At 37.9% G+C, this 26437-nt stretch overlaps 1 protein-coding gene across 1 annotated transcript in view; it reads right to left on the bottom strand.

The window, feature by feature from the left end:
* Positions 1–979: 979 nt before the first annotated feature.
* The window catches only part of LOC143668781 (phosphatase and actin regulator 1-like), a 30504-nt gene continuing 5046 nt past the window's right edge, over positions 980–26437 (bottom strand). The window contains exons 2-3 of the mRNA XM_077143317.1: positions 1173–1319; positions 980–1101 (exon numbers count right to left, since the gene is read on the bottom strand). Coding sequence (XP_076999432.1) covers positions 980–1101; positions 1173–1319 — 269 coding nt within the window. The remainder of the gene's footprint in view (positions 1102–1172; positions 1320–26437) is intronic.

Here is a 26437-nt window from a genome sequence, read left to right as displayed (position 1 = left end):
TTTGCTCCAACACACACACACACACACACACACACACACACACACACACACACACATCCTTTGGTTCAGTTCCTTTTTAAAGGGTTTATTTTCCTAAGGAAAAACTTTTTTCTTTGTTTAAAGAGAGCCTTTAGGAAAATGTCCTTACTCTTTCGTATTGGAGTTCATAGATTGATAAGGGGCTCTAGAGAGGAAAAAACATAAGCCAGGGTTGGAGCTTAAGAGTCACTCACAAAAAACACGTGAGGTTCCTGGCGAACAACTCCTCAGCGACCACCAACCGGTAGCAGAGGAGTGCTCAGGAGTCAGGAGCAGCAGCCAAGGGGATAGGAGACTCCAGGAGTCAAGCAAACCTGAGCGGGTTCATAGGAAGTGATTTTGACTCTCTGAATCCCTCAGTTTTCTTTCTATTGCCCCTCCCTCCCCCTCCTTCCCCCCTCCTCCTCTTTCTCCCTCCCTCCCTCCTTCACCTCATTTATCCTTTTCACTTAATACTATCTGAGCCACTTTGGGTACCAGTTGCAGTGACAGCATCAAATCGCCTAACAAGCATCCTACAGACCCTGTTATTATCATCCCTACGGTTGCGTTCCAACAGCTTGGTGCAAGATAAAGCTTCCCTCCCCAGGGGGTGGACCCCGCCCCCTCTCTCCACGCCAACACCGCAGCGGCACTACCAATCCGACAAAATCACCGGAGTCTGAATGTCACCAACAAGTTCCACCCCGTAAGAGCCCCGCCAGCACACCTCACCAGTGGTGCCTTGCCAGACCCTCCTTCCACAACCAACGCGCCGGCATCCCGACCCCTCTCTCAATGACTGCTTATGACCACTGTCATTATTGACAACACTTCCTTCTCCTCGTGGAACAGGAGAACTCACGAGTGACTCCTGGACAGATGTAGGGCTTCACGCGCTACCCTCCCCCACCTCCGCAACACACATACACTCGCGCACACACGCACGCACACACCCTCCTTACACCAGCGACACAAAGAGAGTGAGTGAGCGCGCGCCCGGCGCCGGGCTGGGTAGGAAGGGGGCGGGAGGGGAGGGCGCTGCCGGGAGGGGGCCCAAGGAGGGGCGGAGGGCTGAGCCAGCTGGGGAAGAGGGAAGGAAGGGAAGTAAGCGGGGTAGGGGAGCGAGAGGAAGGCAGGAGGGTCGTCCTTACCTGCCCCTAGGTTGAAGGAGATCCTGGCCTCCGCGAGGTACGGCGTGTCGCTCTTGGAGCGGACTCTTCTGATGGGCCGCCGGTCTATATCATCCTCCGAAGATGCCGCCATTAATGTGGGAGGCAGGAGCAGGGTCGCCCGGCGAGCTGAGAGGGAGAAGGAGAGGGAGAGAGAGAGAGAGAGAGAGGCGGAAAAGGGGAGGAGGGGAAAGGAAGAGGCTCACACACATGGAAGGGGGGAGGGGAGAGGGGGATGGGAGAGGAAGGAAAAGGGACGGGAAGGAGGGGGGGAAAGAGAGGGAAAAAGGAAAAAAGGGGGAGAGAAAAGAAAGAGAGCAAAGGAGAGAAAGGGGTGAAGAGAGAGAAAGAAAATCCGTTAAGGATTTGTGGACCGGAGCAGAGAGACCAGGCTACCCAGGGCTGGTGCCCGGGGCTCCCTAACTCCTCTTCCAGAAACAGGGCCAAAGGGGTCCGTGCTCCGGACTGACACCCCGCCTCCCGCCCGCAGCCCCAGATCAGCTCTGGGTATAGATAGGCTGATGCAAAAGAGAAGACACCAAAGCAAAGATGCCCAGTCAGCATTGTGCCCTCCCGCCAAACACACTCTCTGCTCTTGAAGTCCTCCCTGTAACTCCTCAACCCATTGGATCTCTAGCGAGGAGGCCGCTGGATAATCCCACTTCGGCTTTCCCCTGTGAGTTATTACTCCTGGAGCAAGCCTGGACCAGCTGGTCACAGAGGAGATAATGGCAGAGCTACCCCTCTGCCCCCTCATTCCAACCGAGAGCTCAAAATAGAGATAGAACCAATCTGAAATTCTCAGAAGACCTCTTATCTGCCCCTTGAACCCTGAGATAAGGGTATTGGAAAAGTGTACACATGTTTGGCAGGAGATTAGCAGTAAGTTTCTAGAGTTGTATTTTGAATTTAAGCTTGGCATATTCACAGAAGTAAACCACCTTCTTTTACAACACTAGCTTCTAGGATATATTTATTGTTACAAAATATCCATTCATTTTTGTTTTCACCTTTCTCTTTATTTATAGCATGAAAAATAATCTTTGGATCAGAACTGCAGTCTCTACAACGTGGTCCCATTGTTTCTGAGGGAGAGGCGAAGATCAAGGGAACCTTACATTGGCTTTGAATCGCTGCACTGCAGTCCCCAGCCCTCCCATACTACATATCAGAAACCAGGGAGCTTTCTAGAGTGTGAATCAGAATGGTTTGATGCTCCTACTGAACTTATTGATGGGCTAACCTCTTTTATGTTTATCTTTCTACAGCTTCAGTCACTTGGCCTTTTTGTGGCCTGAGGTCGCCACTCTTCTATCTAATAAGAGTCCCTCTGGAGTACACAGATAAGTCCTACCCTGACTTATTCCTGCCACAAAGGAAATCTGCGTTGAGTCATGCCCTTCAGTCTCAGAGGAAGAGCTCCTGCTCCTGCTATGGGGTTTCTTTCTCTACTTCAACTGTCAGCTCTAACTCCTGTATTGCACGTTATCCCCCTAGACTCTCCACTCTCTCTTTATTAGTCTCTTACCTTCACAGGTGCATAGTACAGTTCAACTTAGGAGACTATCTCTTCCCTTGCTTTGCTGCCTCATTTGGCTGGCACTATTCCCTTCCCTTCCTGTGGAACAGTTAGATGCACAGACTTTTGATCACTACCAATCTCCTCCTTTCATCCCCACCACTATATTCTAGCCACAACTGTCACCCTATTTTATTTCAAAGGTCATCAACGTCCTTCTAACATTAGATCCATTTTCTTGGCTTCTCTGAAATATCCAATAATCTGTTATTCTTAATATAGTCCCCTTGTTTGGCTTTCCTGCACTAGACCTTTCTGTTCTGCCTACCTCCACAGCCACTTGATGTCTCACTATTTGCCCATACTCTGCATGTTAATTTGTAACTCCTTATCCTGACATTCAGGGCCCTCCAAAACCTGTCTTTCCAACTTCACCTCCCATTATTTACCTCCAGTTGGCTTGATGTTGCACCAACAACTCTGGGCCCATTTCTGTATCTGCACCTTGGTTTATGTGGCAACCTGCAATTTCTTCTCTATAAATGTCCCATGTTCCCCCCTAGGAGATAGAAAACCCACTACAGTAAGCATGCGTCCGGAACATAGTAAATGCTCAACAGACATTTTTGAATAAAGGAAGGGAGAGAAGGAAGATGGAAGGAAAGGTGGAAGGAAGCAAGAATAGAATGAAAGAAAGATGGATGAAGAGAAGAGAAAAAGGGAGTGAGGGAGCTCACATTACTAATAAGTAGCTGAGTTGCAGACACAGCTACTCATTAGTGGCTGAGTCTGTATGATTTCAAATCCTGTGTCCTTAACCAGTATATTGATTTGCTACTAGTGGATGCTCTATATATTTGGTTCCCTAGCCACAGTTTAAATTTACTTTTCTATAACATTTGTCTTATTATTATGCTCCCTTTATCTCTCATGTAGATTAAAAATGGATACTTCTTATTCTAAGAGGACTATGTGGCTCATCAAATGAACCATGAAGATTAATGCTTTTTAGATGAATGATCAAGCTGTAAACCAATGTAATGATTATTACATTTAGGTCAAGATGTCTAAGGAAATGCAAAAAGTAGGGAAATAAAGTCAGCAAGTCTGCTTATAATGTAAACTGTGCCTCCGTTTGAAATAATTCAGTGCTATTTGGTAGTTCAAAATGTTTAGGATTTCCTGCCTTCTTGTATTTTCTTTCATCAGCCATGTCTCTAGTAAAACAATAAATTCACTTGAAGAAATACCTAGCCTTAGCTTTTTAAAAATATCTCTTTGATTTTGCACATTAATGGTTCTTTATGTAGAGAAATACATCCTTTAATTCCATTTATTTATTCATCATTTTAGAGGATTAGGGCCTTAATATTACTACTACCTTAAGTTTACCTTGCTTCAAAAGAGTTTAAATGCACTTTCTTATTATCTCTTTATAGGCTCTTTTACTTCTAAAATAATCCTAGCTAGGTATATGTTTCACAAAGATGATATAAAATTGCTGCGTCCCTTTTCATGTTCTTGAATTCTTTTATCACAATTCTATTTCTATTATTTTCCACTTCTTGGAAATTAATTTTCTCTAATTTACTTTCTTCTTCACTGTTGCTCCTCTAAGTTCCCACCTTTTCTTTACCTCTCTTTTCTTCTAGTCTTATTTCGTTCTTTCTTATAGTTCCCATACAAGGTCAATCCTGTTTCATGACCCTCCTTCCTTAGCCTTTATCAAAGACTCCTTTTTATGGGCTTATTCTAATATTTTCACATTCTTTATTTTCTGGGATTCCTTTCATATTCACGGACTCTTATGAGAAAATATCTGACTGAGTGCTATTTGAGCCTAGGAATGGGAAGCAGGGACAATGGGCGTTGCTTCCAATACTGCCACTAACTCACCAAGTGACACTACCAAGATGACCTCAGTCACCTTGGCTAGAAAATGCAAGGGTCAGATAACATGGCCCTAACGTCCCGACCTAGCTCCAACACACTGATTATTCACCACTGTCCTTTTATCTATGCTTCTTTACGTAAATATCCGTGGCTTCTATTGCCCTTTAATCTAAGAAATGATATTGCTCCTTTGATTTATAATCAACCATAAGTCGGAAACCACATGGTAGCCACGTTTTTCCCAAGTGAATTCATATTGTTCAAATCTATTTTGTGTAGCTGTATAATGTTTAGAGTCTGTTTTTTTCTTCTCATATTGTAGCCATCAGAAACACCCATGATTGTATGTGTGTATGTGTGTGTGTGTGGGGGGGTTGATTATCTATGTGTATATGTGTGTGTCTGGTGTGTGTATATAGAAAGAATTAAATTCAACTGTTGCCTCAGCAAGTTCCAAATATAGTCTCTAAATTTTTTTTCCTGTTGAGCTTTTTGTTTGTTTGTTTCTGAATATGACTTTCTAAGCAGGGGATATTTTTCTTTCTTTTTCTAAAGCCAATCAACATTGTAATACTAAAGACCTATATGTACATGTATATCCAGAAAAAGAGAAGCAGTACAACAGGGTACTCAAAATAATAGCATTTTATATATTCATATACAAAGAGGTGGGAAAGGGAGGAAGAAAGAAGAATGCAATATTCCATCCTCACTAAGAAAATTCTTCAGATGAGTGAAGTTTATCTATTAAGAATGCTATTCGAAGTATGTTTCTAGAACACCTCTACCTTAGAATCACCTGGATTATTTGTTAAAATGCAGATTTTCCAAGTCCTCATTCTGGACCTTTAGAACCAGAATTTGAGGGGGTAAGAGCTGGTGCCCAGATTTTCAAAAAGCTCCCAACTATGAGCCTTTGAAAATCTATGAAATCCCAACTGGATTTTCAAAAGGCTCCACTCTCACCACTTCTATTCTACATTATACTGGAGCTCTTGGCTGAGACAACATGGCAAATAAAAGAAATTTAAACTACATAATGATTGGAAAACAAAAATAAAATTGTCATTAGTTACACCTGATATGATTGTGTATATAAAGTATCCAAAAGACGAACAATTAGAAAAAGAAGTGAACTTTGCATGGTCACTGGATACAATGTCAGAATAGAACATCCATTTCATTTCTACATACTAGCAAAATTTTTAAATGAAATGGAAAAAAATTAGTTTACAATAGCACCAAAACCATCATTTTCCATACCTAGGAATAAATCTAACAGAAGATGAACAAGAACACTACATGGAAAACTAAAATATTGCTGAAAGAAATTAAAAAGACCTAAATCATAGGCCAGGATGAATAAACCATTACTATGCTCATGAATGGAAAGACAAAAGAGTACTAAGATATCAATCTCTTCAAATTGACCTATAGATTTAATGTAATCCCTATCAAAATCCCAGTAAGTTTTTTTGGAATTTGATAACCTGATTCTAAAAGTTTAATGAAAAGGAAAGGGACCAGAAAAGGAAAGATAGCCAGCACGATCTTGAAGGTCAAGAATAAAGTTGGAGGCTTTATTGTAGAGATATCATGACTTATTAGACAGGTATATAACCCAAATGGAACGGTACCGACACAAAGATAGAGAGACAGACCAATGGAGGAGAATAGTGAATCTAGAAATTGACCCACATATATGAGCAGCCACCTGGTTTATGACAGGAGTCCCACTGGAATGCAGTGGGGGAAAGGGGGGTCTTTAAAAAGAACTGAGCCAACTCAATATCCATATGGTGGAAGAAAATAAATCTTGATCCTTACATCACATTATATATAAAAATCAATTCCAAATGGATCATGGACTTAATGTGAAAAGTAAAACAATAAAGGTCCTAGAAGAAATTTTTTTTCATAAAAGAGTATTTTTATGACCTCAGGGTAGACAAAGGTCTTTCAAATAATAAATAGAAAACCCTAGCCATGAAATAATAGATAAATGCATTGGCTCCATTTAAATTAAGAACTTCTGTTCATCAAAAGGAATCATTAAAATGCAACAAAAAATATGTGGTATGCAGCTAAATCAGCAATGCTAGGGAAGTTTACAGCACTAAATGCTTACATTAGAATTGAGGAAAGGTCTTACATCAACAATCTAAATTCCTATCTCAAGATCCTAAAAAAAAGAAGAGAAAATTCACTTCAAAGCAAGCAGAGGGAAATAAATATTAAAGATAAAAACAAAAATTAATGAAATAGGAAGGAGGAAAATAGAAAAATCAGTGAAGCAAAAAGCTGGTTACTAAAAGAAAAAATAAATAAAATTGATTAACCTCAAGCAGAAATGACAGAGATAAAATAAGAAAAGACAGATTCCGCTGATCCTGCAGCCATTGGAAAGCTAATAGGGGAATATTACATATATCTTATGTAATAAACTACTTGTAGTGAAAATAAAGACATCACTAAGAGAGTACAAAGGGAAAAGATATTTTCAATCTATATGACAAAGGATCTGTAACTAATGATGCAGTGCATCTGTGCATATGCTTATTGGACACTTGGAAATTCTCTTTTTGTGAAGTGCTTGTTCAAGTCTCTTGCCCATTTTTTAAAATTTGGGTTTAGTTGTTTTTTGTTGTTGTCTCAGGTGTTAACAACAACAACAAAAAACCTGACAACTAAACCCAATTTTTAAAAAAAGGACTCAGCATCATTAGTTATGGATAAATTCAAGTTAAAATCTCAATGAGATATCATTACATATTCAGCAATCTGGCTAAAATTTAAAAATCATTCAAAGCCAATTACTGGTGAGAATGTAGATGAATTGGAGTTTCACACTGCTGGTGGGAATATGAACTAGTTAAACCAATTAGGAAAATTGTTTATGTATGTTTACATATACATATAGTATACCTAAATATATATAAACATACATATACCCCATGACTTAGCAATTCCACATACAACACACACATACACAAAAACTCAGACAAGCATGTTCATAAGAGTTTTACTCATACATCCCCAAACTCTTAACAACTCAATGTCCATCAACAAGAAGATGTATACAAATAATTGTGATATCTTTATACAGTGTAAAACCACATAAAAATGAAAAAAGAACAAACAACCACTGCAAGCAATAACATGGATGAATCTGGTAAACAAATGTTGGACAAAAGAAATCAGATCTCAAAGAGTATATATTGTATGATTCCATTTATATGAAGTCCAAGAACAAGTAAAGATAATGTATAGTGATAGCACATTAGATTGGAGAGAACTTGCCTTGCAGGGGCTCAAAGGAACCATTTGGGGGTGGGAAATATTCTGTATATTGGCATAGATGGAAGTTACACCTTTATAAAAAAGGTGATTTACTTTTCTAAAACTTCATCAAGTTGTATATTTTATATTTGTGCACATCATTCAACAGTGTTATACGTCACTAAAAACAAATTTAGATAAAACTCCCATGTTATTAAGATGCACAAATAAACTTGAGAATTATTGTCATTAAGTACTGAAAATGCAGTTAATAAGCCTACATTATATAATTAAAATAATTTCTTAATCATTTGGGCCATATTTGTAAATGTAAAATATTCCATTATGCTAAAATTCCGTAGGTTTTTTTTCTGTCCAACCTTTACTTAGCTGCCATCTATCCTTTATGACCATGATCTCCCATAAACTTGAGTGCATTAAAAACAAAAAATAATTGGATTAGAAGTGTATGAATAAGGAATAAATGATGACAGTGGGTTCTAATTAACAAGTAAGGCAGTACCCCCCAAAATGAGGGGGGCATGTCACAAGAATACAGGAGCCAGCATGAAGAGGCACACACTGGCCAAATCTGGGACAATTTAAGCACAAAGACAATTAAATCCACTAAAGAATGATAAACTACTAAAAAAGGAATTTGTGAGTCCATACTCATACTAAATGGATAAGTAAAAGAATAAACCATCAAATGCAGGCCAAAGGAGGGAGGGCTTTTGCTTATGGTTGAAAGTTGAGAGTTGACAGGTCAATGGAAAGGGCATGTTAGAGAGGAAAATTATTATTTCACAATCATCAGAATAAAGACTGGATCAAACAAGAATCAACTATGCCAAACTCAGGGGGAGATTTTGATGAAGAGTGGGATTTTTCATGGTCTTAACGTCTCTCCCCACAGATCACTTATTAGTTTCAAGGAAGAAATTGGACAACACCCTGACTGGGCAATCAAAACTGTAAAATTGCCCCGTGAGGGACAGTGAGGTGAAAGACCTAATATCCCCTTTGCAGTAGCCTAGTCTAGAATGAATATCCTGATTCTAATCTTGAGGAAATTTTAAACAAACCCCAAATTGGGAATAGTTTATTTAAAAAAAAAAAAAAAAAAGGAGTGTGTGTGTGCTGTATTTTTAAAATATGTCAATGTCCCAAAACACAACTTAAAGATATGGAAATATTCCAAAGATAAGAAAGTGAAAGATATCCGACCCTAGGCTGGACTCTGTAGTACAGACCCTGACTTTAGGTTAAACTGACCCTAAATTACATCCTGCCTAGAGGGGAAATGCTATAAATGACGTTATTGGGTCAAATGACAAAACTGAAATGAAAAGAGCAGATTAAATTAAAATATTATTGTTAAATTCACTGCAGTTAGTAACTGTGCTGTGGTTATGGGACAGAATATCCCTATTCATAGGAAATGCACACTAAAGAATTAGGGATGAATGGCCATGATGGTCCAGAAAAAAATACACGCACGTACACACTGTTCATGCATATATTCTCTCTCCCTTCCTATGTCTTGCTTAGCACCTTCCTTTTCTCTCTCTCTCTGTCTGTCTGTCTCTCTCTCTAGATATAGATATAGAGGCAAATAATAAAGAAAATGGAGTGAAATGTCATCATGGGTGAGTAACAGTTACATAGGTATTCTTTGAGCTCTTATATTTGCAAATTTTCTGCAAATTTTAAATTTTTTCGAATAAAAGTTTTAAAAATATGAGTAAAAAATCTCGATTCCTTTCTATTTAGGAGAGTTTCCAAGGGTTACAAATGATGCCCCGTCTTTGCTTTAAATATTTCAAAAAAAATTATCATCATCAGGGATCCTCACAGGCTCTGGACAAATACAACATTGACCTCGATGGCTATGTGTCCTGGATTTATCTGGAGGTCTTTGATTCTTGCTAGAAAACAAAATGGATTCTGTTACGGTAGAGTTAAGCAGATTAAAAACCTAGGTCATAGAGCTGAGACAAATGTCACTATTTTGCATATCTAACATGAGTTAGAAATCTAAAAACTTTTATACCTCAAAATTAAACCCTGTACAATGTCATAATTACAGTGATTATATTGAAAATCATTCAAGTAGAAAATACAAAACTTAAATGATGAAGATGAATATTATGAACTGTTATGTCAACCCAACAAAATTACAATAGTAACGTGCCTATCTGTTTTTAAAAATTTTTTTTTATTATCACATGGGCAGGCACTGGGAATCGAACCTGGGTCTCTGGCGTGGCATGCAAGAATTCTGCCACTGTGCCACCGTGGCCTGCCCAGCTTGCATATCTTAAATAGGTTTAACAAAATATATCAAAAAGGTTTTGAACTTTTGTATCACACTAATTTAGTATACAGATCCTGGAACATTTTTTTCTTTTCTATATATATATGCATGCTTTGCTAGAGAATCTGAGGAATTGTTATTTGTAAATCTTAGATCTCTTTGCTTAAAGTTGTAATTAAGGGAGCTGTACACTCTACAAAGTTCTGATTTTTAAGAATGTTTTTAATTGTGAAATAGAATATATATATATATATATATATATATATATATATAAGCAATAAATTTCAAAGTACATTTTAACAAGGAGTTACAGGACAGATTTCACAGTTCGTATGGGTTACAGTGCCACAATTTCAGGGCTTTCCTTTTAGCTGCTCCAAGACACTGGAGACTTAAAGAAATATGAATGTTATGATTCAGAAGTCATACTCATTTCTTAAATCCTATCTTCTCTGTTATAACTCCTTCTTCTCCCAAATCTTTAAAGATATTTGGCCTATGCCCATTCTAATTTTTTCATGTTGGAAAGGGGTGTTGACAATATAGGATAGGGAATGGAAGTAGGTGATATTCTTGGAGAGGCTGGTTCCTCTGCATTTCAGGTCTTATCATCTGGCCTAGGAATCATCTGGAGGTTACACGTTTCTGAAAATAAACATAGTGCATGAAACCTTTGTGGAATCTCAGATAGAGGGAAGGTAGCTGCTTTGTTTTCACCCAGGATGCTAGCTCCACAGTATTTCTACTGGCCTCAATTCAGGTCCTTTGTGTTGCAGAACTTGAGGGATGCACTATTTACATCTTAGTCCATGTGAACAGAATTGTGGAATTGTGAAGCACACAACTTATCCAACCTTACCTAAAAGTAGACAACTTCCCAAAGAGACAGTTTCTAGCCTGGGCAATCAGGTCAGTCTTGTTTACATGCATCTAACATCAACTTTGCTCCGACTCTTCCTTTAATGCCTGAATACCTAGTTTTCCTTAAATAGATGCTTATATCACGATGGACACAAGATTATTCAATATCTACCCTAGAATGGTATAGTGGTTTCTCTCCAATAGGACCTAAAGTTTTGGTCTATACAAAATTGTATCTCATTTAAAAACCACTTAGTGATATGCGACATATTGACAAAAACCTCTTTATGTATAGGAATCATGTACACTCTCTCTTTCAACATTTTCTGCTCCCATAGAGGCTTATGCATCATGGTAGCCAGCCACCAAAATGGTCCCCAAATGGTCCCCAACTCCTGGTGTTCACGTCTTCCCACATGGAATCAGGACTGTGACCACTAAGATATGGCAGAAACAACTGCATAGCACACCTGAAGCTAGGGCATGAAATCCATCGTGGCTTCTGCCTTGCTCTTTCTTTGGATCCCTTGCTCTGGGGGAAGCCAGCTGTCATGCTGTGAGGTCCCCCAAGCAGTCTATGGAGAAGTCCATGTGGGGAGGAACTGAAACTCGCTGTCAACAGCCATCCTGGAAGTGGATCCTCCATGCATAGTCAAGCCTTCCAATGCCTGGTCCAAGCTAGCATCCTGACTGTCAACCCAGAACCACCCAGCTAAACCACTCCTAACTCCATGCCTTGTAGAAACTGTGAGATAATGAATATATGAGATCTGAGCCACTAAGTTTGGGGTATTTTGATATGCAGCAATAGATAAGTAATACATATGGGTTTACAGTGGTCATAGGGCATCAATCTTGAATGCTACAGATACCATCTATGTTTATCAGAAAGCCCAGATTTAATGAGTATGATGGATCAATTTGCAAATTACAAAACAGAGAACAAAAAAAAATTGCAAAATGTTATTGAGTGACTGACAGGACAATCTTTCCACTGGAAAACTTTTCTTTTCCTCCTCCCCATGTTTGCATTCCCAAACTCTGTTCATCTTCTATGACTGGAATACTTTTAGCCCCATCCCCACACCCACACCATTACCAGAATGCAATCTCTTCCTCTTTCTTTATTTCGTTCCACCTTGTGGCACTTTGTACTTTTCACTGTGTATGCATACACAAACCAAATAATGTGAATTTTATTTTCCTTCTGGATAATATGAAGTAAAAGTTTACAGCACAGTCTCTGAGTAAGTGTGTATCTAAACTCCATATTTCCTGGTTGTATGATTTCCTGCAAGTATATTAACTCTTGTACATCAATTTCTTCACCTAAAAAATTGGATTAATATAGCACCTACCTTTTAGGTTTGCTATGCAGATTAAAATACACAACCCATGTAACATATTTTGCAATGGGAATTCCCAATAAGCATTTATTATTTTAAAACTATGATTACTAGCAAGCTCCAAATAAGGCTGTGGCTGGGAAATTAAACCTTGTTGCTATTGCCAAGGGTAATACTTATTAGACCTTGGAAAAAAGTTAACTAGCTCTCTGAGACTAGTTTCCTCATATGCAAACTAGAAATGAAATAAACTCTCTCATTGGGATTTGAGAGGATTACACATTATATAATAAATGCAAAACACCTAACACAGAGCCTGACAAATAGTAGGCGGACAGCAAATGTTCGCTGCCTTCTTTCCTTCCAGTTTCTTAAAGTAGACACTGTGTAGAGCAGCTGGGGGCTGGCTGCTAAAGCATGCCTGATGGAGAACAGGAAAATGTGTTTCAGGCTTCTATGTTGAACTGAGTTAGTTGGATATAAACCCAAACAGCTTTCCATTATTTAAATGTTGAACATGTCTGTTGAGATATACAAGTCACTTTTCCAATCTTGCTTGATACAACAGGTAATAATATTGAGCCTTGTAATTTTAATTTTGCATTTTCTACCTGGTTAATTTTCAGTATAGTTACTACAGTTGAAGATATAATTTGAAGTCTACATATTTCTAATTCCTATTAGGTGTACAGAAGGTGAACATATACTATGGCATATTTATATCTGCCACACTAGACAGAGACTCTGTCCAGTGTGGCAAACTGCTGGGCTTGGTCACTTGCAAAATGAGCTTGAATCCATTTGAACCACACTGTAACAAAACAACAGGGTGCAGGATATATCCTCAGTCTAGAACTAGACCCAAGGAGACTGTGTTCTAGTTCCTGCTCTGTCAACATCTAGCTGCCAGGTTTAGATAAGTCACCTCTCTCCATAAATGAGAGGGTGTGAAATAATGTTGGCAATTTCAAGTGTTGTAGGGGAAAGCTGTGAAATCAGAAAGAATCCTGTGGGTCCTGGCTCCAACTCTTCATAATTGTGTGATTTTAGGTCAGTCCTTTTATATTCTGAGCTTTAATTTCCAGCAAAATTGGGGGCAAAAAATTTGTGGTTTTGAATGAGATATAGCTTGTGGCACATTTAAGTATTCATTAAATAATATTTTGCTTCTCCTTTCTTCCCTGAGCCTCAGTTTTCTCACCTGTAAAATGGGGTGATTGGATTAAGTTCCTTACAGCTCCTTTGCTATATTATTGTAGGAATTATGCTAAATTAAACATAAGAAAAACTGGCCCTTGCTCTGTAACGAAGTGCTGCATCTGTGTGTAATAAGAATAAAGGCATATTGTGTTGGTGGAAGGGAGCAAACTCAATAATTCCCAAAATATATGATTCTAAGAGGGCAGACCCACCAAATATAGGTTAGGTAGATTTTTATTTGCATGCTGTTGTGTCTACAGATGGGCTGATGACAGTGATGAGATCACAGGCTATTAGTCAGAGTCTCTGTCTAGTAAATAATGAAGACCAGATCCAGGAACATTAACCCAGCTGGCAAAACTATGCTTTGGGCAAAAACAAAGTATGAATGGCTTCTCTCAGCACAGACTGTGCCTGATTATTTCATACATTGATTAGAATCAACTACCCCACCATATGAAGAATTAATTAGTTTTTTAAATTAAGACAAATAAAATTAAAGGCAATAGATCAAAGGAGCTTAGGTTTAAAAAAAATAAAAGGTGATTGTGTTGCCCAAATGTTTAGAAATAATACAGGATTATTTACCAAGTTGTAAACCGTACTTATTTTTAGATGATGGGGTTGGTTCAGTTTAGTTTGTTGTTTGTCTATGTTTTCAAGATTGTCTATAGTTACTATGCGTTATCTTGGTTGAGAGAGGGAAAAACGAATTATGAGTATATTAGGAAGTTTCTGGGGGGCTTGAGCACGTTGCTCCCACGCCCTGGAAATTATAAGCCAATTACATACTCTGCAATTCAGCCCAAGGGACAGATGCTGAATTGTAATATTTCATGGTGATATTTTCCCAAGAGGTAAAAAATCCCTTTAAGTAGCCAAACTTAAGACTTTCATTACATAAAACAACTTCATTGCCACATTTATATCTCAGAACATTGTGGCTGGCATTCAGTCATTAAATGTGTGGAAATGCAAGGACACCTGCATACCCCTACATACCTGCTCATAAGAATCATTCTTAGGATGGCCAGCATCACCAATATAACAAGATGTAGTAGGAAGAATCAAAAGGATATGAATGGAAAGTATTACCCAAACAGTAATAACACTAAATGTTAATGGACTGAATTCCCCAATCAAAAGACATAGACTGGCAGAATGGATTAAAAAACAGGATCCTTCTATATGCTGTCTACAGGAAACACATCTTAGACCCAAAGATAAACATAAGTTGAAAGTAAAAGGTTGGGAAAAGATATTTCATGCAGATAACAACCAGAAAAGAGCAGGAGTAGCTATACTAATATCCAACAATTTAGACTTCAAATGTAAAACAGTTAAAAGAGACAAAGAAGGACACTATCTACTAATAAAAGGAACAATTAAACAAGAAGACATAAGAATCATAAATATTTATGCACTGAATCAGAATGCCCCAAAATACGTGAGGAATACACTACAAATACTGAAAAGGGAAATAGACACATCTACCATACTAGTTGGAGACTTCAATTCCCCACTCTCATCAATGGACAGAACATCTAGACAGAGGATCAATAAAGAAACAGAGAATTTGAATATGACAATAAATGAGCTAGACTTAACAGACATTTATAGGACATTACACCCCAAAACAGCAGGATACACCTTTTTCTCAAGTGCTCATGGATAATTCTCAAAGATAGACCATATGCTGGATCACAAAGCAAGTCTCAACAAATTTAAAAAGATTGAAATCATACACAACACTTTCTCATTTCATAAAGGAATGAAGTTGGAAATCAATAATAGGCAGAGTGCCAGAAAATCCACAAATACGTGGAGGCTCAACAACACACTCTTAAACAACCAGTGGATTAAGGAAGAAATTACAAGAGAAATTAGTAAATATCTCGAGGCGAATGAAAATGAAAACACAACATATCAAAACCTATGGGACGCAGCAAAGGCAGTGCTAAGAGGGAAATTTATTGCCCTAAATGCCTATATCAAAAAAGAAGAAAGGGCAAAAATTCGGGAATTAACTGTCCACTTGGAAGAACTGGAGAAAGAACAACAAACTAACCCCAAAGCAAGCAAAAGGAAAGAAATAACAAAGATTAGAGCAGAAATAAATGAAATTGAGAACATGAAAACAATAGAGAAAATCAATAAGACCAGAAATTGGTTCTATGAGAAAATCAACAAGATTGATGGGCCCTTAGCAAGATTGACAAAAAGAAGAAGAGAGAGGACGCAAATAAATAGGATCAGAAATGGAAGAGGAGACATAACCACTGACCTCACAGAAATAAATGAGGTAATAACAGGATACTAAAACAACTTTATGCTAATAAATACAACAATATAGATGAAATGGACAAATTCCTAGAAAGGCATGAACAACCAACTTCGACTCAAGAAGAAATAGATGACCTCAACAAACCAATCACAAGTAAAGAAATTGAATCAGTCATTCAAAAGCTTCCCAAAAAGAAAAGTCCAGGACCAGACGGCTTCACATGTGAATTCTACCAAACATTTCAGAAAGAATTAGTACCAACCCTGCTCAAACTCTTCAAAAAAATTGAAGTGGAGGGAAAGCTACCTAATTCATTCTACGAAGCCAACATCACCCTCATACCAAAACCAGGCAAAGATATTACAAAAAAAGAAAACTACAGACCAATCTCTCTAATGCAAAAATATAGATGCAAAAATCCTCAACAAAATTCTACCAAATCGAATCCAGCAACACATTAAAAGAATTATACATCATGACCAAGTAGGATTCATCCCAGGTATGCAAGGAAGGTTCAACATAAGAAAATCAATTAATGTAATACACCATATCAACAAATCAAAGCAGAAAAATCACATGATCATCTCAATTGATGCAGAGAAGGCATTTGACAAGATTCAACATCCTTTCCTGTTGAAAACACTTCAAAGGATAGGAATACAAGGGAACCTCCTTAAAATGATAAAGGGAATATATGAAAAACCCACAGCTAATATCATCCTCAATGGGGAAAAATTGAAAACTTTCCCCCTAAGATTAGGAACAAGACAAGGAAGTCCATTATCACCACTGTTATTCAACATCATGTTGGAGGTTCTAGCCAGAGCAATTAGACAAGAAAAAGAAATACAAGGCATCAAAATTGGAAAGGAAGAAGTAAAACTATCACTGTTTGCAGATGATATGATACTACACATCAAAAACCCTGAAAAATCCACAGCAAAACTACTAGAGCTAATAAATGAGTACAGCAAAGTAGCAGGTTACAAGATCAACATTCAAAAATCTGTAGTGTTTCTATACACTAAAAATGAACAAGCTGAGGGGGAAATCAAGAAACGAATTCCATTTACAATTGCAACTAAAAGAATAAAATACTTAGGAATAAATTTAACTAAAGAGACAAAAGACGTATACAAAGAAAACTACAAAAAATGTTAAAAGAAATCACAGAAGACCTAAATAGATGGAAGGGCATACCGTGTTCATGGATTGGAAGACTAAATATAGTTAAGATGTCAATTCTACCTAAATTGATTTACAAATTCAATGCAATACCAATCAAAATCCCAACAACTTATTTTTCAGAAATAGAAAAACCAATAAGCAAATTTATCTGGAAGGGCAGGGTGCCCCGAATTGCTAAAAACATCTTGAGGAAAAAAAACGAAGCTGGAGGTCTCGCGCTGCCTGACTTTAAGGCATATTATGAAGCCACAGTGGTCAAAACAGCATGGTATTGGCATAAAGATAGATATATCGACCAATGGAATCGAACAGAGTGCTCAGATATAGACCCTCTCATCTATGGACATTTGATCTTTGATAAGGCAGTCAAGCCAACTCACCTGGGACAGAACAGTCTCTTCAATAAATGGTGCCTAGAGAACTGGATATCCATATGCAAAAGAATGAAAGAGGACCTGTATCTCACACCCTATACAAAAGTTAACTCAAAATGGATCAAAGATCTAAACATTAGGTCTAAGACCATAAAACAGTTAGAGGAAAATGTAGGGAGATATCTTATGAATCTTACAATTGGAGGCGGTTTTATGGATCTTAAACCTAAAGCAAGAGCACTGAAGAAAGAAAGAAATAAAAGGGAGCTCCTCAAAATCAAACACTTTTGTGCATCAAAGAACTTCATCAAGAAAGTAGAAAGACAGCCTACACAATGGGAGACAATATTTGGAAATGACATATCAGATAAAGGTCTAGTATCCAGAATTTATAAAGAGATTGTTCAACTCAACAACAACAAAAAGACAGCCAACCCAATTACAAAATGGGAAAAAGACTTGAACAGACACCTCTCAGAAGAGGAAATACAAATGGCCAAAAGGCACATGAAGAGATGCTCAATGTCCCTGGCCATTAGAGAAATGCAAATCAAAACCACAATGAGATATCATCTCACACCCACCAGAATGGCCATTATCAACAAAACAGAAAATGACAAGTGCTGGAGAGGATGCGGAGAAAGAGGCACACTTATCCACTGTTGGTGGGAATGTCAAAGGGTGCAACCACTGTGGAAGGCAGTTTGGCGGTTCCTCAAAAAGCTGAATATAGAATTGCCATACGACCCAGCAATACCATTGCTAGGTATCTACTCAAAGGACTTAAGGGCAAAGACACAAACGGACATTTGCACACCAATGTTTATAGCAGCATTATTTACAATTGCAAAGAAATGGAAATTAGCCAAAATGTCCATCAACAGACGAGTGGCTAAACAAACTGTGGTATATACATACGATGGAATATTATGCAGCTTTAAGACAGAATAAACTTATGAAGCATGTAATAACATGGATGGACCTAGGGAACATTATGCTGAGTGAGACTAGCCAAAAACTAAAGGACAAATACTGTATGGTCCCACTGATGTGAACCGACATTAGAGAATAAACTTGGAATATGTCATTGGTAACAGAGACCATCAGGAGATAGAAATAGGATAAGATAATGGGTAATTGGAGCTGAAGGGATACAGACTGTGCAACAAGACTGGATACAGAAACTCAGAAATGGACAGCACAATACTACCTAATTGTAATGTAATTATGTTAAAACACTGAATGAAGCTGCATCTGAGGTCTAGTTTTTTTTTTATTTTTATTTTTTTAAATTTTTTCTCTCTATTATCGCTTTATTTCTTTTTCTGTTGTCTTTCTATTTCTTTTTCTAAATCGATGCGAATGTACTAAGAAATGATGAATATGCATCTGTGTGATGATGTTAAGAATTACTGATTGCATATGTAGAATGGAATGATTTCTAAATGTTGTGCTAGTTAATTTTTTTAATTTATATTAAAAAAAGGATATGAATGATCATTCTGGCTCCATTGCTTATAGCTGTGTGACCACAAGTATGCTACTTAATTACTGGACATGGGGACTAGCTCATCTGTAAAATGGGGATAATAACACCTACTTTACAAATGTCCTTTTCGAGGATTAAATCAGACAATCAATACAAAGCTCTGACCCATAAAATATGATTCCCCTTTTCCTTCTCCCTTCTTTGTAACTCCTGTGTGTATATTCAGATTATTGAGCTAGCACAGGATATGAGCTAATGTAAAACTCAGTTTTGCAGGGTGGTCTTGCTTTCCAGAGGAAGGATTAAATTGGGCTAAGCCAAGTAGTTTTTTCTCTGCCTGGCGCCTATCAAATTTAGTCACCAAACAGTGCACAATCAACTAAATGAACAGAAGATCTTACTGCGTAGGTTCAAAAGAAAAGTAAGGTCTATTTTTAACCCGCTATAGCTGAGTCTTTTTTTTTTCCTTCCTTCGACGATATTCTGTGACAAGCTATAGTTTTATAAAGTGTTCGGGCTGCCATGGGGTTTATTTTAAAACTTGTTTTCTTTAAATGGCTTTATAAATTTTAACTCAGGCTTTTGCTTCTTATGAAAACACAAGCCAGAATTTGAAATAATGTTGGCAATTTCAAATGTTTGCTTCATGTAAATATTTCCCATTGACTATTAATGTTAGGAACTACTGCTATTGAGAAAATATTGAATTCATAGCAAAAACTTTTAATTTAGAAAATAAGTGTTTCCCTTAAACAATTTCCCAATCTTCTAAATAATAGGAAAGGAAAATTAAAGGTCCAGTGGAACCACATATTGAAAAGCAGATATAAAACATATTAGTGAAAATGTTATAGGGATTACCTAGGCACACAGAATATTTTAGATGCTTTTCCAAGATCTCTATACCAGGCTTTAGACCCATAAAACTTATTCCTTACTGGTAATATGTCCTAAGTTGAATTTATCTTTAATTTTTCCCCTTCCAATCTTGATTCTCTTCCTATATTCCCTCTCATAATGAATGGCTTCATCATCCATCCATTGGATCCAAGTAGAACACCTGGGATAATTTGAAGCATCCCTCTTTCACTTTCTGAGCACTCACACTGTCACCACATATCACATACTTGTTCAAGGTGTCTGCTTCTTGCATGGATAACTGCAGTAGTCGCCTAATGGTTTCTTGCTTCTATTCTTATTCCCTCTAATCTGTCGTCCATATATGTGATCTTTATGAAAACATATCTTTGTATTACACTCTTTAGTGGGTTCAGTATCAGGTTTAGGATTTTTTAGTTTAGCATACAAAGCCTTGCATATTTTGGCTCCTGACTACTATTCTAGTCTCTTCTCTTGTCATTCCCTCCACCTATAAAGTACCCCTCATTCTAGACATGGTATAACACATACTATTCCCTCAATGCTCATACCCCATTACATGCCATTTCACACTGCCCAGAAGGTTCATTTAGTCTCATCCCTAAATACAACTCAAACACAGGTTAGTTCTCATCTCATCATGGAAGCCAACTTGGAAGACATCTCTCTATCTAGCACACATGGACACGTCACACATGCACAAACACACCCATATTTCCATATGATTTACATGCCCTCATGTGTGCTTACAAAACTCCTTGTATGGCCATTCTCCCAGCATTTATCACTTGGCACTGTAGTCACTGGCTTAATTATCTGTCCCACATTCTATGGTTAACTCCTCGAGGCCAAAGGATTTGCCAATTTTGAGTTTGAATCTCCAACATGTGATAGATGTTTAACAAATGATAAATTGTGAATGAATCAAGTCTTAGATTTGCGTGGCTTTTTGTTAGTTCACCTCTCTGGGTTCTACTTTCCTCATCTATAAAAGTAAAGAATTGAACTAAACAATTTGTCTCGAATTCCAGGTCTTACATCATTTACACCAAAACACGGGAGCCATAAAAACAAAACAAAATAACCCCTAACAAGATAAAAATTCCAGATTCCCATACCTCACTCCCATAGATCAAGATTCCTGGGAAGGGACTCCAGAATGCATGTTTTTGTGATGCCACTAGTTTGGGGATCAATTGGTCTAGAAGTTGTCTCTTTCAGCTTTACTAAGTCTTCAAAAGCTCTATATTGCCTAAGAACGAGTTCCAAGTTCCTTGACCTGGGGCTCAAGGTCTCTTTCTTTGAACCTTACCTTCTTTCCAATCTCAGGTATCACTTTCACCTTCTTGTACTTTATGACCCAGCCATACTGAGCTACTCATAGAAATATCTACAATGCTCACTCTTTCAGCAAGGAATGCACCACTTTTGTGCTAATTCCAAAATGAAGCTTAGGCATCACCTCTTCCATCAACAATTCCTTGCCCCTCTTACAAACTGTTCCTCTTTCCATGAGAGTACTTTGCTTTGTGTGTAAGCTTCTTCAAGACACAGAACAGTCACTCTCAATTTTCTTTCTTTTCCCTTATGTGGCAAATTTATTTAATCCTTAAAGAAATATGCATTGAGAATATGCTATGTGCCAGCAACTTCTAGTTACTTTATGTTATTTTACCCTCAGAGTAATATTGCAAGCTTCATCATTTTGTAAATGGGGAAACAAAGGCTTATAGAGCTTCAGCCATTTTTACAGCCAGTCACATGGCTGTTAAATGGTTAGGTTAGAATTAGATTCCAGGTATCTCTGACTTTGCTTTCCACATTTCTCTTCATTTCTTTACTTTGTCTCCTTAAGAAAGCATGGCATTGTGAAAACCGCCAAGTCAGAAATACCTGGCATCTAATTCTAAAAAATGGAATCTCTAAAATCTAGTTCTTCATTTCTAGGTACATGTTAACTCATTTAAATCACCACTTGAAAGCCATATTCTCATAAACTAGAGTTTGCTATAAATTCAAAGGAAATCGGTAGTTTGGCTAACATGTCAAGACGGTCTTAAGGAAGAAAATACACTAAAGTAGAACTATGAAGAGAATACTTTCAGAATTTGGTAGCAGTTTTATTTTTTAAAAATCACAGATTTGTTGCTTTCTTTTGTTCTTGTGTTTTAAAACTGCTGCATATCTCTAAAAGGCTTACAAAGTTGAATTCGGAATGAATGTTACTAGAGAAGGTGAGAGATGGCAGGGGTGGTGGGCAGGGTATTTTATCTTGGGGAAGCTGAGGCCCTATCATCTAAGGCAAAATTAAGGCATACTTAACATAAGAGCTCGAATTTATTAAATGCATATTATGTGACGGACATTTTGCTAAGTGTTTATATTTATTTGTTCCATGCTTCCAGGCTTTAGCCATTCCTGTATCACTTTGGTGATATTTTGCTACATCTAAGTGCTATCTACACTATTCCTTACCTAATATCTTTCTTAAATGAATTTTACTCAGCCTGCTTTTTTTCTCTTGTTCTAAGTAGTAGTCCGGGAGTTCCGATCATATATCTTTATTTATCAATTTTTTTTTCCCATTTTTCTAACACAAAGTTAAAACATAAAATATTAAAAGAGTCCATTTGCTACCCCAAATTATCATATTATACCATAGTTTGTGAAAGACTATTTTGTTTCATTTAATCTCTGATATAACCCTATGAGGTAAGAACACTTATTATTATCAATTATTATCATTTATACCCAAGCAAGGAAAAAATGAAGAACAGAGAGAATGAAATAACTTACTCAATGTCACAAGCTAGGAAGTATTCGTCATAATTTGAACTCAGATATATTTGGCTCCAAAATATAAGCCCTAAAGCACAGTTAGATTTTGTACCCAACATTGGGAAATATTTCATTTATCCCCCAAATATTATTTATTCCATAATTGTTACTCTGCAAAACTACGAATGTAGCTTTCACTAAAATGGACTGAAAGTAAAAATATAGATAAAAATTGTGTGTGGGGTTCATTTCTCCCCCCCAAAGCCTTCAATATCATCCTTGTCTTGCTTCCCTAGTTGGAGATAAAGGTACATAAATCTCTAAGATGTTCTCTCTGTTTTTGAGAAGAGTAACTAGAACACCAATATTAGTTTGCTGGTTTTATATGAGTATGTGTGTCTGATTTCCTTATGGAAACGCTTAAAAATATTTAAAATGGAGACCCATTTTAGCCACGAGCTGATTTCGATATGTCAGGCTCTTGTCTTTGCTGCTGCCACCAGCTCACACGCAGAAGGTGGTACTGAAAATTTTTTGAGAAAACATTTGTTTGGACAAATGACAAGTAAGAATTCTTTCCCAAGCACCTGGGAATGGTTGTGCTAATTAGGTCAGCCTTGATGCTGGCTGTGTGGGGGCTGCATCTTTAATCCACTCCCACACGCCTGGGTGAGAGTAAGAGTTATTAATTGATTGTAATTATTTCATTGTTTTTTTTGGGGGTGGTGGTGGGGGGTGCATGGTCCAGGAATCGAACTCGGGTCTCCTGCAGGGAAGATGAGCATTCTACCACTGAACCACCTGTATTTCATTGTATTTTCTTGTCAGTTTTTTCTTCTTTGTCTCTCATCCTCTCATCTCTCTCTCTCTTGCTCTTGTTCTCATGCCCTACTTAAGAGCCCTGAATCAATACTTAGCAAAGCAGATGCTTGCTGGGGGCAAAGGCACAAACAGCATTCAAGGGCATGTTTTCAGGTAAATTATAGGCACCAAGAATATTGCTTTGTGCACAGAGGATTTTCCTGTGTTGAGGGCATCATCTGGAAACGAAGGATTGGATTTCATGCTCATGTGTGCATCTATGGAATCGGCCCACAAGCTGCCTCCACAGTATTTCTCCTCTTGATCTGCCGTCATTTTTCCCTTCACACATAATGTTCCCTTGTTAAGTACTGGCTTGGGCAGCCTGGGTGTGAATAATTAGAGGTCTCAAGGGGAGCATGTAGGAGGTTGGAAAGATAGGCCTGGTAGTTTAGCTTTTCATCCATGAGTGAAGTGCAGCATGCGGCTTCCTGGCTAAAATTAGAGGAAAAGAAACAGGTATTTGTTGAGGATGATGGTTCCAGTACTAAAAAAAATGAAACAATACAAAAAAAAAACAAAAAAAACAAGGTTGGAAATTACACAGGCAACTGTATGTGGACAGTGTCTTCTGAAACACTTTTCAGAGCTGGGGGTCTGAAATGGAGTGATTGTATGCAAACTGCTGGGAGTACAGACCACAGAAATCAAGAGCAACACTATGAGGGGACAGAGAAGATGTGGTGGATTTGCTGTGCTGGTCCTTGGTGGGGGGGACTCTGAGGGGCAGGTGGTATTAGACTGATAAATGGAAAAGGTTATAATCTAATTGGTAATTATACCCCAAATGGGGATTAGGTTGCCCTGTACTCACTGATCCTATCTCGGTCTTTATGGAACAAATTAGACTTGTGGGTCCAGAAATGAGCTACACCTAAGGCCGTGACATGAAGGTCTCATGGGGCCGGAGAATGAAAATGATCTCACACCAGCCAAGCAAGACTACTAGAAACACCATGGTCAAGGCTTCCAATTGGCAGTTCTTAAACTGCATGTTTCCAGGGAGTGGCTTCACTGGGTGTCTAAACCCATTTTCCATTGCGTCTGCTCAGAAGCAGAAATATTTATAGTAGTTGGTTTCAGAATTAGCCAAAATGCATAAAGGACTGGACTAGGCAATAAAGGTCGAAAGAAGGAAGAACAGAGGGCTCTAAATTTAAGGTCCTGCTCAGGGGTCCTTTCCAGAACATGGAACTGTTTTTTAATTGCTCTCAATTGAGCTCATCACAATAAAGGTTGAGTGGTCCCCTATTTCATAACTCTACTTTCAGACAGAATGAAAACTCAATCATTACAGACTAGTGCATATTAAAAAGCCCTTCTAAGAAAAGGGTCAATCCTCCTCAGTGGTACACATGAATCCCTCCTGTTCTATTTTCTTTTTCTTTTTGATTTTTAAAGTTCTTGTTTTATAGGAGATGCAGAGTTGACTCACTCCCATTTCCGACATTGCACATTTAAACATTATTTTTACATGTCCTTCCTTTCAGCTTTATGTAGAATCTCCATCTTCAACTAGAGATTTTGGTTCTTTTAAAGCTCTTAGAAGGCTTTATTTTTCCAAAACTTGAATCTTCAAAATTTCTCTTCCCTGAATCCCAAGTCTCTTTTAATGCCGATTTAAGCATTTTCATTCTTTTAGTTCAAGAGAGACATTTAATAAGTCCTAATATTTGGACTTTATGCTATATACAATACTAGGCACCAAGAAAACAGTATTTCAGGAGCTGTTCATGATTGAGTTAGGTAACAGACATCTAAGTAATAATAAAACACTAATTAAAAATCCATAACTAATCAATGATCCATAACTAATCAATAATAACAGATAATATACTGAATACTTTTTCAGACTACCTCATTTTAATTTTCAAAAAACCCTATGATTTGGTGCTGGTATACATATTTTGATAAGGAACGTGAGGCTTAGAGAGGTGAAGCTATCTATGTGGGGGAATGCAAAAGGTGGAGGCTGATAACACAATACGACAATTGCTATAATACAGGCATAAATAAGAGGCCATGGGAGAAAGGCCTGGAAAAGTCTGCTTCACAGAGGAGGTAACATTTGGGCTGGATCTTGCTTTAAGCACATTCTGTGCTGGTGACAATTGTCAACAATTTGCAGTTAATTGAGTGCTACCAACTGCTTTTGTCTCTTGGGGCCACGGTTAAGAGGTCCCAGAGGTTTAGAATATACTTAACATCAACGTGAAGTTAAAGATACAAAAGCCAACTGTTCTGACAGATTTCACAGGGTGAGCAAGGGGTGGAGGTGGGAAGGGGTTCAGGGAGAAATGGATGAGAGAGTGAGTTTAGTTGAATTCCCCTCTATTGCCAATAACAACTTGAAGAGACTCTGCTGTTCTGACATTTATCAGTTGTCAAAACCGTCATTTCCCTTTGTTGAACAAGACAATGTAGAAGACAGAAAAGGTGCTTTATGATGAAGTAACAATGACTACAGCGCCTGGTTTAAATGCCAAGAGTTATTTAAAATGATAAAAGAGTGGAAATTGTGAGCAGGAGTCATAAATCGGACTGCTGAGTGACTTTACTCAATTGCCTCCTTTGCTTCCTTTTCATGCATTTTCCCTTTCGAAGATAATATAAATGTCCAAGGATATTGATGGTCTTTGAGAAAAGAAACCTAGTGCTGTGCAAAGGGCTGGTTCTAGTCTCCATCCTCTGGGAACAAAGCTGTGTGATTCAGGCAGGTAGCCGAACTTCTCTGAGCCTTAGATTCACCATCTTTGCAAGTGTGATTTGGTGACTCATGTTACGAGCAGGGTTGATTTTATCAACCTAACTGGCTGAGAAGTTGCCTCTGCCCAGGAAGCAGTATAATGTACTTAATTAAGCCAAAGAACTTGGGCTTTGGAGTCTGCTATGGATTGAATTGTGCCCTCCAGGAAGAGATGTTCCAGCCCTAACCCCAGTCTTGTGAAGGTAACCCTTTTTGGAAATAGGATCTTTAAA

Source organism: Tamandua tetradactyla, chromosome 25 (genome assembly GCF_023851605.1).
Source record: "Tamandua tetradactyla isolate mTamTet1 chromosome 25, mTamTet1.pri, whole genome shotgun sequence".
Lineage (NCBI taxonomy): Eukaryota > Metazoa > Chordata > Mammalia > Pilosa > Myrmecophagidae > Tamandua > Tamandua tetradactyla.
Note: the sequence above shows the minus strand (reverse complement) of the source record. Positions and strands in the feature narration are given on the sequence as shown.